Raw genomic sequence first — 14,085 nt, 5'->3', positions numbered from 1 at the left:
AAAGGTCTAGACAGTATAGAAGAGCAAAATGCCAAAAAAACAGCAAGGGGAACAAACGAGAGCTGTTTGTTCCACAAACATGAGCTAAACAGGAGCCAGATGTATTCCCAACCTACCAAGTCTCCAGGAAACTAAGAACAAGAACCACAAGAAAACCAAACAACCAAATATACACCCAGAGAACAATCAAGCTGGACAAAGGGGTGCTCGTAGGACATCAAGTATCAAAAAAGACAGAAAGCACCCTGGTTAGCTCAGCCTCTTCCTGCACAGGTGCAAGGCCTTCTCTAGAAAATAACAGCTTGGCCAGGGTGGGGAGCGGCGGTGTCTTTGCTAAGACAGTAGAGCCCGGAGCAACCGCCTGCTCCATTTCCTCTGAACCTAGCAGCCAAGGACCCATGGGGTACGTTCCTTAGAAATATTTTAGATCATCTTGAGGCATGAGAAGGAATTCAAGGACCAGGGAGCCAAAACTGACTCTACAGTGAGAACATTTTGTGGTAATTGTCAGAATTGAGGAATGTAGGCCGACTATTCACTGATCTGCTCTTTCACCCACCCTCCCACTTACCCATGTGTATTTCCTAGGGAAACACACCACACTATTAGAAAACACCAAAAATATAGCTCAAGTTCGGACAAACTGCAGAGTCATATGGACACATAACCTGGAGGTGCAAACCCAGGAGCTCCAACACCCGAAGGTTAAGAATGACCTTTCTCAAGCCAGGCTTGGGTTTGAATTCCAGTCCTGTCATTTGTACATCTGGGAGACCCTCTCCTCTCTCTTGCTGCATGCCCTCCTGTGCAGAAGAGCATCCCCAAGTGGGGCGCTCAGGCCTTGGACACCCACCCTCCAGACCCACTGAACAGCCATGGTGACACTGATGTCACCGGTGAAATCAGAGAGAGAGAGAGAGAGAGAGAGAGAGAGAGAGATCCTCCATGCACTGGTTTATTCCCCATTGGCCTTAATTGCCAGAACTGGGCTGGTCCAAAGGTCAGAATCAAGAGCTTCTTCTACTTGAGGGCAAGTGCCCAGAGACTTGAGTCACCCTCCCCTGCTTTCCCAGGCCCCAAATCAGGGAGCTGGATCAGAAGTGGAGTGGCCAGGACTTGAATGGGTTGTCAGCATGGTAGGCTCAGACTTAGCCTACTATGCCATGGTGCCAGCCCTGACAACACAGTGTTTACGAACTTTCTGAATACTCCTGTACGTTCCGTTTAGAGGATGTACAGTGGCAGATGTTGCAGTGCAGCAAGCTAAGCACCCTTCTGAACAGTCTGCATTCTATGTTGCAACGCTGGTTCAACCCCACAGCACTCTCGGAAGGTCATTTGGAGGACACCACTCTCAAACTACAGGACTTGCATGATGACATTGGAGTATTAACATTGAAAACAGGAACTGAAGGGGTTGGCACCATGGCACGATGGGCTAAGTTGCTGCTAGCAACACTGGTGTGTCAGGGTGCTGCCTTACGGTCCAGCTACTCCACTTCTGCTCCAGCTCCCTGCTACAGCACCTGAAGAAGCAGTGGAAGATGGCCTGAGAGCTTGGGCCCCAGGACCCACATGAGAGACCCAGCTCAGGCTCTTGGTTCCTGGCTTTGGACTGGTCCGGTCCTGCCCTTTGAAGTCATCTGGGGAGTGAATCGGAAGACAGAATATTTCTCTGCATTTCTCTCTGTTATCCTGCCTTTCTTAAGTAAATCAACCTTAAGAAAATAAATAAAGAGGAACCGAGAGGAAGCCATGCTGGTTTCCCCAATACTGGAAGACTGAAGCTCCTGAGTGACAGGGCAACCCCCACTGCACACAGCTCTAAGGCCTCGGGCTCGAGGACAATGAGAATAAAGGCCAAAGGTTTTAGTGAGTCAGGCAACTGACACCAAAGCCATCCACCTCACCCCATTTCCCGCTGGTCATTCAGAGTTAGAGCTCATGACGCAGCTGCACTCCTGACAGTTAACCTCACAGCTCCGCATGCTCCCCTCTTCCAGGCCAGGCAGACGCCTCCCCGACATGCTGCAGGAAGCCTCAGGCTTTGTGTGTCACATACAACCAGATTAGCAAACAGAGACTGAGATAGAATTTTTACCACAATAGCATCAATCATCCAGTTGAATTCATTCTCCAGGCATCAGACAAAGGAGGGAAGGTCTAAGTTAATCACGTTAGAGGCTCCCACACGAACACACTGAGACTCCGGAAGGAGCAGGGTGTGTGTTTGGTGGGGGGCAGCTCTGTGTGCTGGGCACAGAGTCTCACACACACACACACAGGTGTCAGAGCAGGAGCGACACCTGCCTCGGATCCAGCCCAGGTGTCAGTGGGCACAGGGGGCACCTTGGCCTCTTGCCCCGACTGGATCAATTGGGAGTTAGTCACACCTCTCAGCCGGGTTACCTGCCCTTCTCTGTGGTCCAAAGAGGAGACAAAATGAAAGAGTCGAGCCACCTGATAGAAAAGGGAGAGGACAACAACAAAAACAGCCATGGGCACCAAACCAACACAATGGGGGTGGGAGTTGTGCTGCCTCACTTCTGCCCCTGACTCCAACACACCCTTACCGGATATCCACACTGCTCTGGGTACAGCCTGCAGGGAGCCCTAGGCACTAAGACATCTCCATGTACGGGGTGGCAGGTGACAAAGATGACAGGACGTGGACAGTGGTAGGGCTGGGGGACAGTGCTGCCGGCTACTCCACGGCAAAGGCCTCCACAGCAATGAGCCTGAGCAAAGTGAAGGCTGTACCATGAGAAATAATGAGTGGGCCCAGTGCAATGGCTCAGTGGCTAGATCTTTGCCTTGCAAGCACTGGGGTCCCATGTGGGTGCTGGTTTGTGTCCCACCTGCTCCACTGTCCAGCTCCCTGTTTGTAGCTTGACAGCAGAGAATGGCCCAAAGCTTTGGGACTCTGTGCCCACATGAGAGACCCAGAAGAAGCTCCTGGTTTCAGAACTGCTCGGCTCTGGACGTTGTGGTTACTTTGGGAACATACCAATGGATGGAAGATGTTTTTCTTCTCTGTAAATCTGCCTTTTCCAATAAAAGTGGATACATCAATAAATCCACAATAATTGAAGGTGGATAAATCTATAAACCTATAGTTCCAGGGTGATGAGAAGCTCACGGTCCACCCCAGAGCTCTAACTGATTGGTGAGTGGAAGGAGTCATAGGTGATGTTACTGCTGGCAATAAGCACGTACCCCCACCTCTGACAGCTGCTGGACTCCTGCTAGGGATGCAGCCCAGAGGTGGATGCAAGTGGTCACAGCACAGCGTCCTTGTAGGAGCCAGAAGGAGACCCAGGACTGAGGGGCTAAGCACCATCAGAACACCCAGCCCCGCACTCCGGCCCTCTGTTCGCCTGTCCGCCCTCCTTGGAGACACCACCTCAATGTGGGGCTGACACAGGGAGATTTCCCACAGAGAAAACCCACACCTGCCCTCCGATTAGCTGCCAACAGGGAGTTTGTTCTTCTTTTTTTTCTAGGAAGAAGGCGAAAGTAAAGTCATGGACTTCAGGTAGGTCAGAGGATCCCCAAACACCAGGCTTATGAAGATTTGGAATGAGCCTCAGAGTCCAAAAATGGTTTCACGGTGATTTGTAGTAGCGTACCATCCAGGCTACAGCATTAGATAAAGGATAATGCATGGAACAGGTTGTGAGAGAGGAGTCGGGCCTGGTGCAGTGGCTTAGTGGCTAAAGTCCTCGCCTTGAATGCACCAGAATCCCATATGGCTGCCAGTTCTAATCCTGGCAACCCCGCTTCCCATCCAGCTCCCTGCTTGTGGCCTGGGAAAGCAGTTGAAGATGACCCAAAGCCTTGGGACCCTGCACCTGTGTGGGAGACCTGGAAGAGCTCCTGGCTCCTGGCTTTGGATTGGCATAGCAGTACCAGATGTTGCAGTCACTTGCAGGGTGAATCGTAGGACGGAAGATCCTCCTCTTTGTCTCTCCTCCTCTCTATATATCTGCCATTCCAATAAAAATAAATAAATCTTAAAAAAGAGAGAGAGAAAGGAGCCTTTTGGGTTTGTTTGCCTTCACTACGTTTAACTGCCTTTGCAGAGATTTTTATAAAAAGGATTTATTTATTTGCAAAGTACAGTGAGAGACAGAGGCAGAGAGAGGGAGAGATCTTCCATCAGTGGTTCACTCTGCCCAATGCCCAAAACAGCCAGGAACCAGGAACTCCATCCAGATCTACATGGGAGGCAGGGGCCCAAGCACATGCGTCACACTGCCATCTCCCAGGATGTGTTAGCAGGAGGAGGGTCTGTAGTGGAACCAGGCACACTGATACAGGATGTGGGCACCCCAAGTTGTGGCTTAACCTGCTGTGCCACCACGCATGCTCCTGTAGAGCTTTTTTATTTTAATGAACAATTAAGTGGGAAAATGATAATTTACCATTCTTACAGTTCAAATGCTAAAGCTACATCTAAGACTTGGCTACCCCCTGGTGGTCTCTGGCCATTATTGCAAGCAAAGTGCCTGAGTTTTGAGGGGCAAAAAAGGGGAAAGGTAAAAACGTGGGTCATGTTGGGCCTGATGCAGTAGCCTAGCAGCCAAAGTCCTCGCCTTGCAGGCGCTAAGATCCCATACTGATGCCGGTTCTACTGTGGTGGCTTCACTTCCCATCCAGCTCTCTGCTTGTGGCCTGGGAAGGCAGTTGAGGACGGCCCAAAGCCTTGGGACCCTGCACCCACGTTGGAGACCTGGAAGAGGCTCCTGGCTTTTAACTTGATTGGTTCAGCTCCAGCCACTGCAGCTTCCTGGGGAGTGAATCAGCATATGGAAGATCATTCTCTCAGTCTGTCCTCCTCTCTGTATATCTGACTTTCCAATAAAAACAAAAAAAATATTTTTTTTTTTTGCACAGTGGGTCATGTTATAAAAACAGGGCTGGAAAAATGAGAAGCCAAAGAAGTGGCAGAGAGGAGAGGGGAAGAAATGAGATCCACGGGCTGAGCGCAGCCCCACGCTGAGTTCCAGCTCCTTGTTTCCCTTAGCTGAGGATACCTTCTAAAGTTCATGGAAAGGGGGACAAAAGTACTTATTTTGGTGTAAAAAAGGCGTTGACATGCATGTACTGTGTCTGCACAGCAAGTATTTTCCATGAGCTGTTTGGAGACCTCTGGCATACAAGGATGTCTACAATTTTTGCACCAAAATAAAATCTTTCAATTTCACTTTCCATAAATCTTTTGAAATCTGCACAAAGAGTAGTCCCAAGGAGCTGAGCAGGAGGAGGGGAGCAGAGGTTTGCTTGAGGGCAGCAGGTGCAGGGGTGAGAGGTGGCCAAGGAGAACCCAGGAGGTATAACTGAGGGCCTGGGTCAGCCATGCCACACAAAGAATTTCTCCTGGTGATGGAAATGGGCTGGATCCGCACCAGCCACAGGGGCTCCTGAGGATGCGGCATGGGGCCATGACGACTGGGCAGCTGGGTTTCAGGATTATCTAACTGTAAGTGATCTAAACAGACAGCTGTGACAAGGGACTGCCACCTTAGACCAAGCAGGATTGGAAGAATCAAAACACATCAGCACCAAAAGGGGATTGTCAGAAAGGCAAAGAGCCAGTGCTGTGGCACAGCAGGTTAAGTATTAAAAACAATACAATTATGGGGCTAGAATGGTGGTTTAGTAAACCAATCCTCTATTTGTGGCACAAACATCCCATATAGGTGTTGGTTCTAGTCCCGACTGTTCAGCTTCTATCCAGCTTCACGCTAATATGCCTGGAGTGAGTCAGTGGATGGAAGGGCTCTCTCTTTCCCTCTCTCCCTTGCTCTCTCTAACTCACCTTCCTACTATGTAAAATAAATAAATAAATAAATAATTTTCAAATCTGTCAGTTAGGTTTATGGAATGGCTATGAGCAACAGTCCTAAACAAGAAAGCCCTGATTCGTTGCTGTTGATTTTCCAAGCAAAAAACAAAGGGAAGGAAAAAAGCCAGGTCTGTTTCCTCAACAAGGTAACAATCTAAAAGACACAGCTGAAAACTTCCCGCAAGGCAAGATCTTCACTTGTGAGATGTGGGTTTAGTTAGAGTAGCTCCTTCAACAGGTGCCTTCTGGAGGCTAGGGGCTTCGGCAGTACGTTAATCTACCATCTGCCATGCCAGCATTCCATGTGAGAGCCACCTGGTTGGAGTCCCAGTTGCTCCACTTCCAATCCAGCTCCCTGCTAATGCACCTGGAAAGTAGTAGCAGACAGCCCGAGTACCTGGGTTTGCAACCTGCATGGGAGACCTGGGTGGAGTTGCGGCCCTTTGACTCTGGCCTGGCCCATTTCCAGCCACTGTGGCCATTAGGGGAGTGAACCAGCAGCTGGAAGATCTCTCTCTGTGTCTCTCCCTTTCTCTGTAACTGTGCCTTTCTAATAAACTAATAAATCATTACAAAAAATGAACAAGTGACTTCAATAATAGTATTAACACAATTAGAACTGGTCTGGGAACAGGATGTTGGGTGGAATTAAAACAATCTGATTTTTCAAATTACGAGAGGAATGAAGAGCAAGGCGACCAGGTCTGAGACTGGGGCAGGTGTAACAGGCCTAGCACATGGCTCCAATTGCAAAGGCAGAGAAGCAGGCCTGGGGAGCCTGCGACTTTAAAGCTTTCATGCCACGGGTTCTTTCCTCCGTTGACATCCTTCTCATGTGAGAATGTACTTTAACAAAAGGATCCCATAACATTGTTTTTATGAGAAAAGTCCAGTTCTAGTCCTAAAAGAAAAAGACCCATGGCTCAGTTTTCTCCGAGTGTGGCAATGACAGGTTTGGCAAGAGTGAAGGCAGGACTAGGGGCAGCCAAGAGCCGGGGTGTTCAGACAGAAGGTGCTGGAGAAGAGACCTGAGGAGGGGGACGGCACTGTCCCTGAAGAAACGCAGCAGCCGCCAGCCCTCCCCGGAAAGGCCTCCCTCTTTCACTTCCTGTGATGGTGTTTCCAGATCCAAGGCAACGTATATTTCTTCGTTAAGAAGAACTTCCATATAAATGAAATGATATGGTTTATAAAGTTTCTTCACTCTTCAGGATGATTTAAAAACCCCTGAGAACATTAACTTTTATTACAGAAAGGGCTCAGCATTGAGTATTATTTTAAAAAAAGAGTGAGTTACCGTAAAACGGACATCATGTTGGGGGAAATCAACCAGACACCACAAGACAAACAAGGAAAGAAGGGAAACTCTGGTTATCCTGACTTGATCAGAACATTGCATCACTGAAAGGATACACTGTAACCCATAAATGTGTACACAGCTAGTGTTAAGAAGACATTTCTAGGGCCCTGGCAAGATGGCTCGTTGTTTAAATCCTCATCTTGTATGCACTGGGATCCCACATGGACACTGGTCTGTGTCCTGGTTGCTCCACTTCCTCTCCAGCTCCCTACTTGTGACCTGGGAAAGCAGTCAAGGACGGCCCAAAGCCTTGGGGTGATGCATCCACATGGGAGATCTGGAAGAACCTCCTGATTCCTGGCTTTGGATTGGCTCAGGTCCAACTGTTGTGACCACTTGGGGACTGAACCAACAGGCAAATGACCTTTCTCTGCCTCTCTTTTTCTCTGTAAATCTATCTTTGCAATAAAAGTAAATAAATCTTAGAGAGAGAAAAAAAAAAAAGGAAGGCCCGGTGTGGTAGCCTAGTGGTTAAAGTTCTCACTTTGCACTTGCTGGGATCCCATATGGGTGCTGGTTTCTGTGTCAGTGGTTCCTCTTCCCATCCAGCTCCCTGCTTGTGGCCTGGCAAAGAAGTCAAGGATGGCCCAAAGCCTTTGAACCCTGCACCTGTAGGGGAGACCCAGAAGAAGCAACTGGTTCCTGACTTCAGATTGACTCAGCTCTGGCCATTGTGGACACTTGGGGAATGAATTGGCAGAGAGAAGATCTTCCTCTCTGTCTCTTCTCTCTGTATATCTGACTTTGCAATAAAAATAAATAAATCTAAAAAAAAAAATTAAAAAGGGGGGGGTCTAGCGTGGTAGCTTAGTGGTTTATGTCCTTGCCTTGCATGCACAGTGATCCCATATTAGGGCTGGTTTGTGTTCTGGCTGCTCCACTTCCCTTCCTGCTCCCTGCTGTGGCAGTGGAGTATGGCTCAGGGTCTTGGGACCCTGCATTTGCATGGGAGACCCCGAGGGAGCTCCTGGCTCCTGACTTTGGATTGGTTCAGCTCTGGCCACTTGGAGAGTGAATTAGAGGACAGAAGATTTTTCTGTCTCTGCTTTCTGTGGATCTGGTTTTCCAATAAAAATCAGTGAATCTTAAAAAGAAAAAAGATGAAAAGAGCAGGCACTGTGGCACAGTGGGTGAAGTCACTGCTTGAGATGTCTATCCCACTTCAGAGTGCCTGATTCATATCCTGGCTGCACCACACCTCTGACCCAGCTTCCTGCAAATGCACCTAAGAAAGAAAAACATGTCCCAGGTACTTGGGCCCTGCCACCCGACTGAGAGACTGAGATGAAACTCCTGGCTCCTGGCTTCTGCCTGGCTCAGCCCCGACTGTTGTGGGCTTTTGGGGAGTAAACCAGAGAACAGAAGGTCTTCCTGATTCTCTGTCACTCTGACTTACTAGCAAATAAATCAATCATTTAAAAATACTTGTTTACTTGAATGCATTGGAGAGAGTGGGACACACACATACACACAGCCCCACACACACTCACACAGAGTTCTTCAATCTGCTGGTTCACTGCCCAGATGCTTGCAACAGTCTGGGCAGAGCCAGGCTGAAGTCAAGAGCCTGGGGCTTCATCTAGGTCTCCCACAGTAGGGCCGGAACCTAAGCACTTGGTCATTTTCTTCTGCTGCTTTTCCAGGCTATTAGCAGGGAGCTGAATTGCAAGTGGAACAGCTGAGACAAGAACCGGTACCGTTATGGGATGCTGGCATTGCAGACAACAGCTTTCACTGCTACACTATATGCCAGCCCCAGTATATCTTTTTTGGGGGGAGGGGGACAATGAAGCATCTTTCACTCTTAGTTTCCCCCGGAAGCAACCAAGGATGGAAAAAGAAAAGGGAAGGAGAGAGAATGGCTCTTTCATCCATCCTCTCATCCAGCCTTCATTCAGGCGTCAGAAGAGAGAGGATTCTACCCTATCAGAGTCTTTCACACTCCCTCACCTACATGCAGTAGACACTGAGAACTGATTTGGAGCTAAAAGGTCTTACGGGAGGGGAGAATGGGCAGGTTTCAGACTCTGAAAATGAATCCCTGGGTATGGCAATCAGAAATCCTGGTTTGCTGTGACCTGCTTATGTGTACCTGCTGTCTCAAGGCCAGGAGAAAGGCAGATTTATAGAGAGAAGGAGAGACACATTGAGAGATCGTGCATCAACTGGTTCACTCCCCAAATGGTTGCAAAAATCAGAGCTGGGCCAATCCAAAGTCAAGAGCCAGGAGCTTCTTCCAGGTTTCCAACGTGCATACAGGGGCCTAAGGCCTTGGGTCATCTTCCATTACTTTCAGAGATCACAAGCAGGGAGCCGGATGGGAAGTGGAGCAGCCAGGACACAAACTGGTGCCCACAGGGACACTGGCAGTAGCACACTGAGGATTAGTCAGTGAGCCATTGAGTCAGCCCCCATATCCCCTCTTTTCTAGCTCAGATGGGTCCTGGTGTGGACAACGAATTGGACAATCACCCCAGGCACAGGTGACCGGTCAGGGTATCCTACATGGGGCAATTGCTTGGACTAGTTCCTGGGAGTTGTCAATAAGACATTACAGCCTCTGCTGGGGGCAGGGTGTTGTGTTACACTCTGACACACAGGGAAACAAGGCCAGCGATGGGCCACATAAGAATGTGTCAGTCAGCGACAGGCTGCACATGTCACTGCAGTGTGCTATCTGACCCAGGATGTGCTGCGCCATGCCACTGTGGTTTTCATAAGGACATTCTATGATGCTTGCACAAGACACTTCTCAGGATGTATCTTGGATCATTAATTGGTACATGACTGTGTTCCTCAACTGGCATTAAGTTTGGGGATGGGGAATAAACATTACCCAGCACTTCACACACACAGTTACTGCTTCCAAGGAACTAAACCAGCACCCAGGAATGGCTCGAAACTGTTTTACTCCTCATTTCCTGTGCTCTGACAGTGACCTGTGCAGAGCCAATGCCTAAAAACCATTTGGGGAGCTCATTAAAAAAAAAAAGGCATGAGTTCCCACCCTGAGATTCTGACCCAGCACATCAGAGGAATTCCTGCAAAATGAAAAACACAGCTTTCCAAGTGCTGTTGGCATCACAGCCAGATTTGGACCTGCTGGTGAGTCATACACATTCCCCACTCCACCTGCGCAATCCACCGTTGCTATGGAAACCACCAGCATACATCCCAGTCAGATTGGATTTTCAGATATTTCTTGTCTTCCCCCTCCCTGTTTTTAAAGTATGTATCTGTTACAGAAATACAGGGCATTATTTTTGGAAGAGAAGATGTGGTCTCTCTCTAGATGCTATTTAGAGCAAAAGCAGAATTTTTTTCCCCTGAGACTGAATTCAATCGAAAGCACACATCCCCTACTATTCTAGCCCAACTGGCAAGCACTAATGAGCAGATGCTTTGCTCTGTTTGCTTTGGATTTGAGCTGCTTGCAGGTTGCAGGGCTGGATGAGACCCACGCAGGCAGTGGGGAAAGTGGGCAGCCAATCGGCTAACCAGGTACCTGTACTGAAGCTCTCTCCATCTGGAAGCCGACCTGAACACTGGTGGCTCCGTGTAAGCGCCTGTCAGAATCCAATATACACACATGTGGCTGAGTAGCCAGACTTCCAGCAGTGAGCCCCGTGATAACGACACTGTTCCTATGGCTATCACACTCGCTGGCTGCACTATGGCTCCAGCACAGAGGAGGCAGGCCAGAGAGGGGGCTTCTGGAGTTATACATTGGCCTGATGAGCTATGAATTCAGTGATCTGGAACTCTCTGTTCTTTCCACTTATAAGAAAAAAGTGACAAATACAAGGTTCTTAGAGTTCACTATTCTGCATAAGCCCCCACAGATGTCCCCTTGGGGGTACCCAAGTGGAATTCCCTTCCCAAGACACTCACTGGGCTCCCCCCAGCACCCTGCCAGACAGGGCCCTCCACATGCCTGTTGCAGGACAGACGTGTTAGTGAAGGAGCTCGTCTCAGCCTGAAGTAGGACCCCGCAATGTCTGCTTCTGTTCTCTCACAGCTCTGTCTGCAGGACTCCTCGACTTTGGTGGAAGGTGCTTGTCCTTGTGTGTCGAGTCGCCCTCCTGGAGGACCCTTCCTCGCAGCTCTGGTTCACACACAGGACTTGAGTGTGCCTGGCCCCAGGATACTCTCAGCACCCTCCCTCCTGCTGTCCACTTGGAGCCCATGGATCACCAAGATCTGCATCAAGCGTCTTGCTCCAGACCCTTCCAGAACCATCCAGCATGTAAACCCTCTCTGCTAGGACAATGTCCCTCACCTCCCAACTCCGACGTCACCCCCAGATTAGTGTAGCTGTTTCGTCTCCCCACTCTAATCAGGATTCCAGGCAAAGGTGGTCCCTGTGAACACAGGGTCATCTGCTGGATTTACTTAAGGGAAATGAGTGCACCCATTGAATTTCTCAGGTCTGAAGGCTCAATGGAAATAAACACAATAAGAGAGCAAGATAGGAAGGCACACAGGGGGCTTTGACCAAGGGCTAGACATGAAAGGGGAAGAAGCCATGCCTGGATTACAACAGCCCCAAGAGAGGTTCACTCTGAGGTCTTCCAGCCCCTTTGCTGCTGTTACTGTCTTCGTCACACTGCTGGGGGGACCCGGGGATCCTTCTCAATGCTCTGGCCATGAGCAGGGAGGGCATCTGCTTGCTCAGGCAGGCTCTCCTCCTGCCCATTTTGAGTTCACACCTTGGAAAACTGCAGAGAGGCGTCCCTCCCAGGCCTTAGCTCCAGGGAGAAGCCTGAGGTTCACAACCTGGGTTTCACTGGGGAGCTTAGGGCGCTTAGGGAAATTCTTGATCATGCACGCACTTGGGCTGTGGTAAGTACACATAAATTTGAAACAACAAGACTTATCATATTTTCCCACCAGATTTTCAAACGGACACCAAAAATTTAGCCATGGAGCAGGTCTTTAGCCTATTCTGTAGGGACACTAATAGGGCAGACTGGAGGGAGGGTGAACCCTTCAACCTCCCTGCTCCCCATCCAAGGAGAGAGACCTGCCCCACCATGGTGGTCAGGGCCCAGCACAGTACCTTGGAAGCAGCCATCACAGCTGCCGTGGCAGCCACGTTCAAGCCCCGCTTCCCAAAGTGCACGAGGGCATCATAACTTCGGTCTTTTGCTTGGACTAGGCAATCATCGATCTCCTGTTGGAAAAAGAAAAAAAGCACAGAGGCATGCTGGGTCACAGGTTCAGATGTATCTCTTGGCCTCTTTCTTCTGTCCTGAGGGCTGGGCTCAGCTGCCTGCCCCAATGCTGCTCTTCACCAGGCCTGAAAAGTCTCAGACACTTTGTGGAAGAGTGGGAGAACCAGGTGGAGAATGACAGGAGAGCCTCTGCAAAGTGGTAAAGGGAAACTTAAAAAAACTCACCATTCCAGCCATGCCCTGGGGCTGCTTCTAAAGCCTTCCAGCCTTCCAGGGAGACCTCTGGGGGGCCATGGGCGTATACACTGAACTTATCTACCCACACCTGCTCTCCAGCACTCAAAAGAACCAGGGGCTGAAGAGATGCCAGGAACTGTCAGAATTTGGCTAGCTTCTTGCTCCTCTACATACAGCTTTGCCTTCTGTGACAACAGCAGGAGTAAATTGAAGCAATACCAGAAAAGTATGAAGCCTAGGAGTTGGTTTCAAGGACTGATAAGGTGCTATCTTACCTTTATTGAAAGGCTCAGACCCCAAGCAATCCTAAAATGCTGCTATTCCACAGCTATTTGATTCCAAAATCAAATGTCAACCCCCTGTGATGGCTGATACAAGGATTGGGAAGCACAAAGAAATAGGGGTGATTTTGTTCATAAGAGAAATCACTTTATGGGTACTGAAGCAGCAGGAGAAATTAGAAGTCACCCAGTGTCATAAAACAAGGTCAAGGGGAGGCAGGAAATAGGACTGAGGCCTTCTTCTGGGACCGAACCCAAGGATAGTAACATTCATGTTACTGTGTAATAACAATATTAAACTCTGGTTTAATGTTTAATGTTTTTTTTGTTTCTGTTTTGAGTTGTCAGGTGTATTATCCCAGTATCTCATTTCAAGACTCAGTATGACAATGACATTGGGCCTCTATCTTGTTTGAAATCCATCCAGCATTGTAGTGTTTCCTTTGCTCTGAGGTGTGCAGGTGGGCTCAGCAAGCCCTTGCTGGAATCCCTGGGTAAGGGCTCCCTGGCAAGACACAGCAGCAAGGCCCCTAATTGCGACATCCCTACTGCCCAGTTGATAGGCAACTACATGGGAAGAGTCAGAGGAAAAAACCATTTGGGAAGGGAAATCATTAGAGTTAGGGATTTGATAACCAGATCAAGACAAAGTCCACTGTTGCAAGAGAGGAAGCCCAATGGCTAGTTCCCAGTGGTCCCAATGGCTAGTTCCCAGTGGTCCTAGTTCCCAAGGGGGTTATCAGAAATGACTAGAGTAGCCTGCTCATCCAATTGACAGGTTCTCCAGGGCTTCATCTAGAAGGTTCAAACATTCAGAAACAAGAGATGAATTTGCCAAGGAATTCCCAGTGCTCCTATCTGATGTTGAAGAATCCTACTATACCAGGTTTAAGCAATGAATTACAAAGTGCTGGAATCTTTTGACCCAGTCATTTCATTCTTGGGAATTTATTATAAGACAATCAAAGAGTGGAAGTCAACTTCTTGCATGGTTGTGTTCACTACAGAATTACCTACAACAGGAAAAAATAACCTAGGACCAGCACCATAATGCAAGGGCTTAGGCCGTGCACCCTATATCAGAACACCGCTTCAAGTCCTTGCTGCTATGCTTCCAAATTCAGCTGCCTGCGAATGTACATGGCAAGGTAGGACAAGATGGCCTAGAAGTATGAGCCCCTGAGA

At 48.9% G+C, this 14,085-nt stretch overlaps 1 protein-coding gene across 3 annotated transcripts in view; it reads right to left on the bottom strand.

The window, feature by feature from the left end:
* REEP1 (receptor accessory protein 1) overlaps window positions 1-14,085 on the bottom strand; it is a 105,567-nt gene that overhangs the window by 18,719 nt on the left and 72,763 nt on the right. For all 3 annotated transcript variants that reach the window (XR_005885199.1, XM_040993578.1, XM_040993579.1), the window contains exon 5: window positions 12,268-12,381. Coding sequence is in view for 2 of the 3 variants with exons in the window: in XM_040993578.1 (XP_040849512.1) it covers window positions 12,268-12,381 (114 nt within the window). In the remaining variant the exon portion in view is untranslated. The remainder of the gene's footprint in view (window positions 1-12,267; window positions 12,382-14,085) is intronic.

Source organism: Ochotona curzoniae, unplaced genomic scaffold, assembly GCF_017591425.1.
Source record: "Ochotona curzoniae isolate NIBS_2020 unplaced genomic scaffold, NIBS_Ocur_1.0 contig_883, whole genome shotgun sequence".
Taxonomy (NCBI): Eukaryota; Metazoa; Chordata; class Mammalia; order Lagomorpha; family Ochotonidae; genus Ochotona; species Ochotona curzoniae.
Note: the sequence above shows the minus strand (reverse complement) of the source record. Positions and strands in the feature narration are given on the sequence as shown.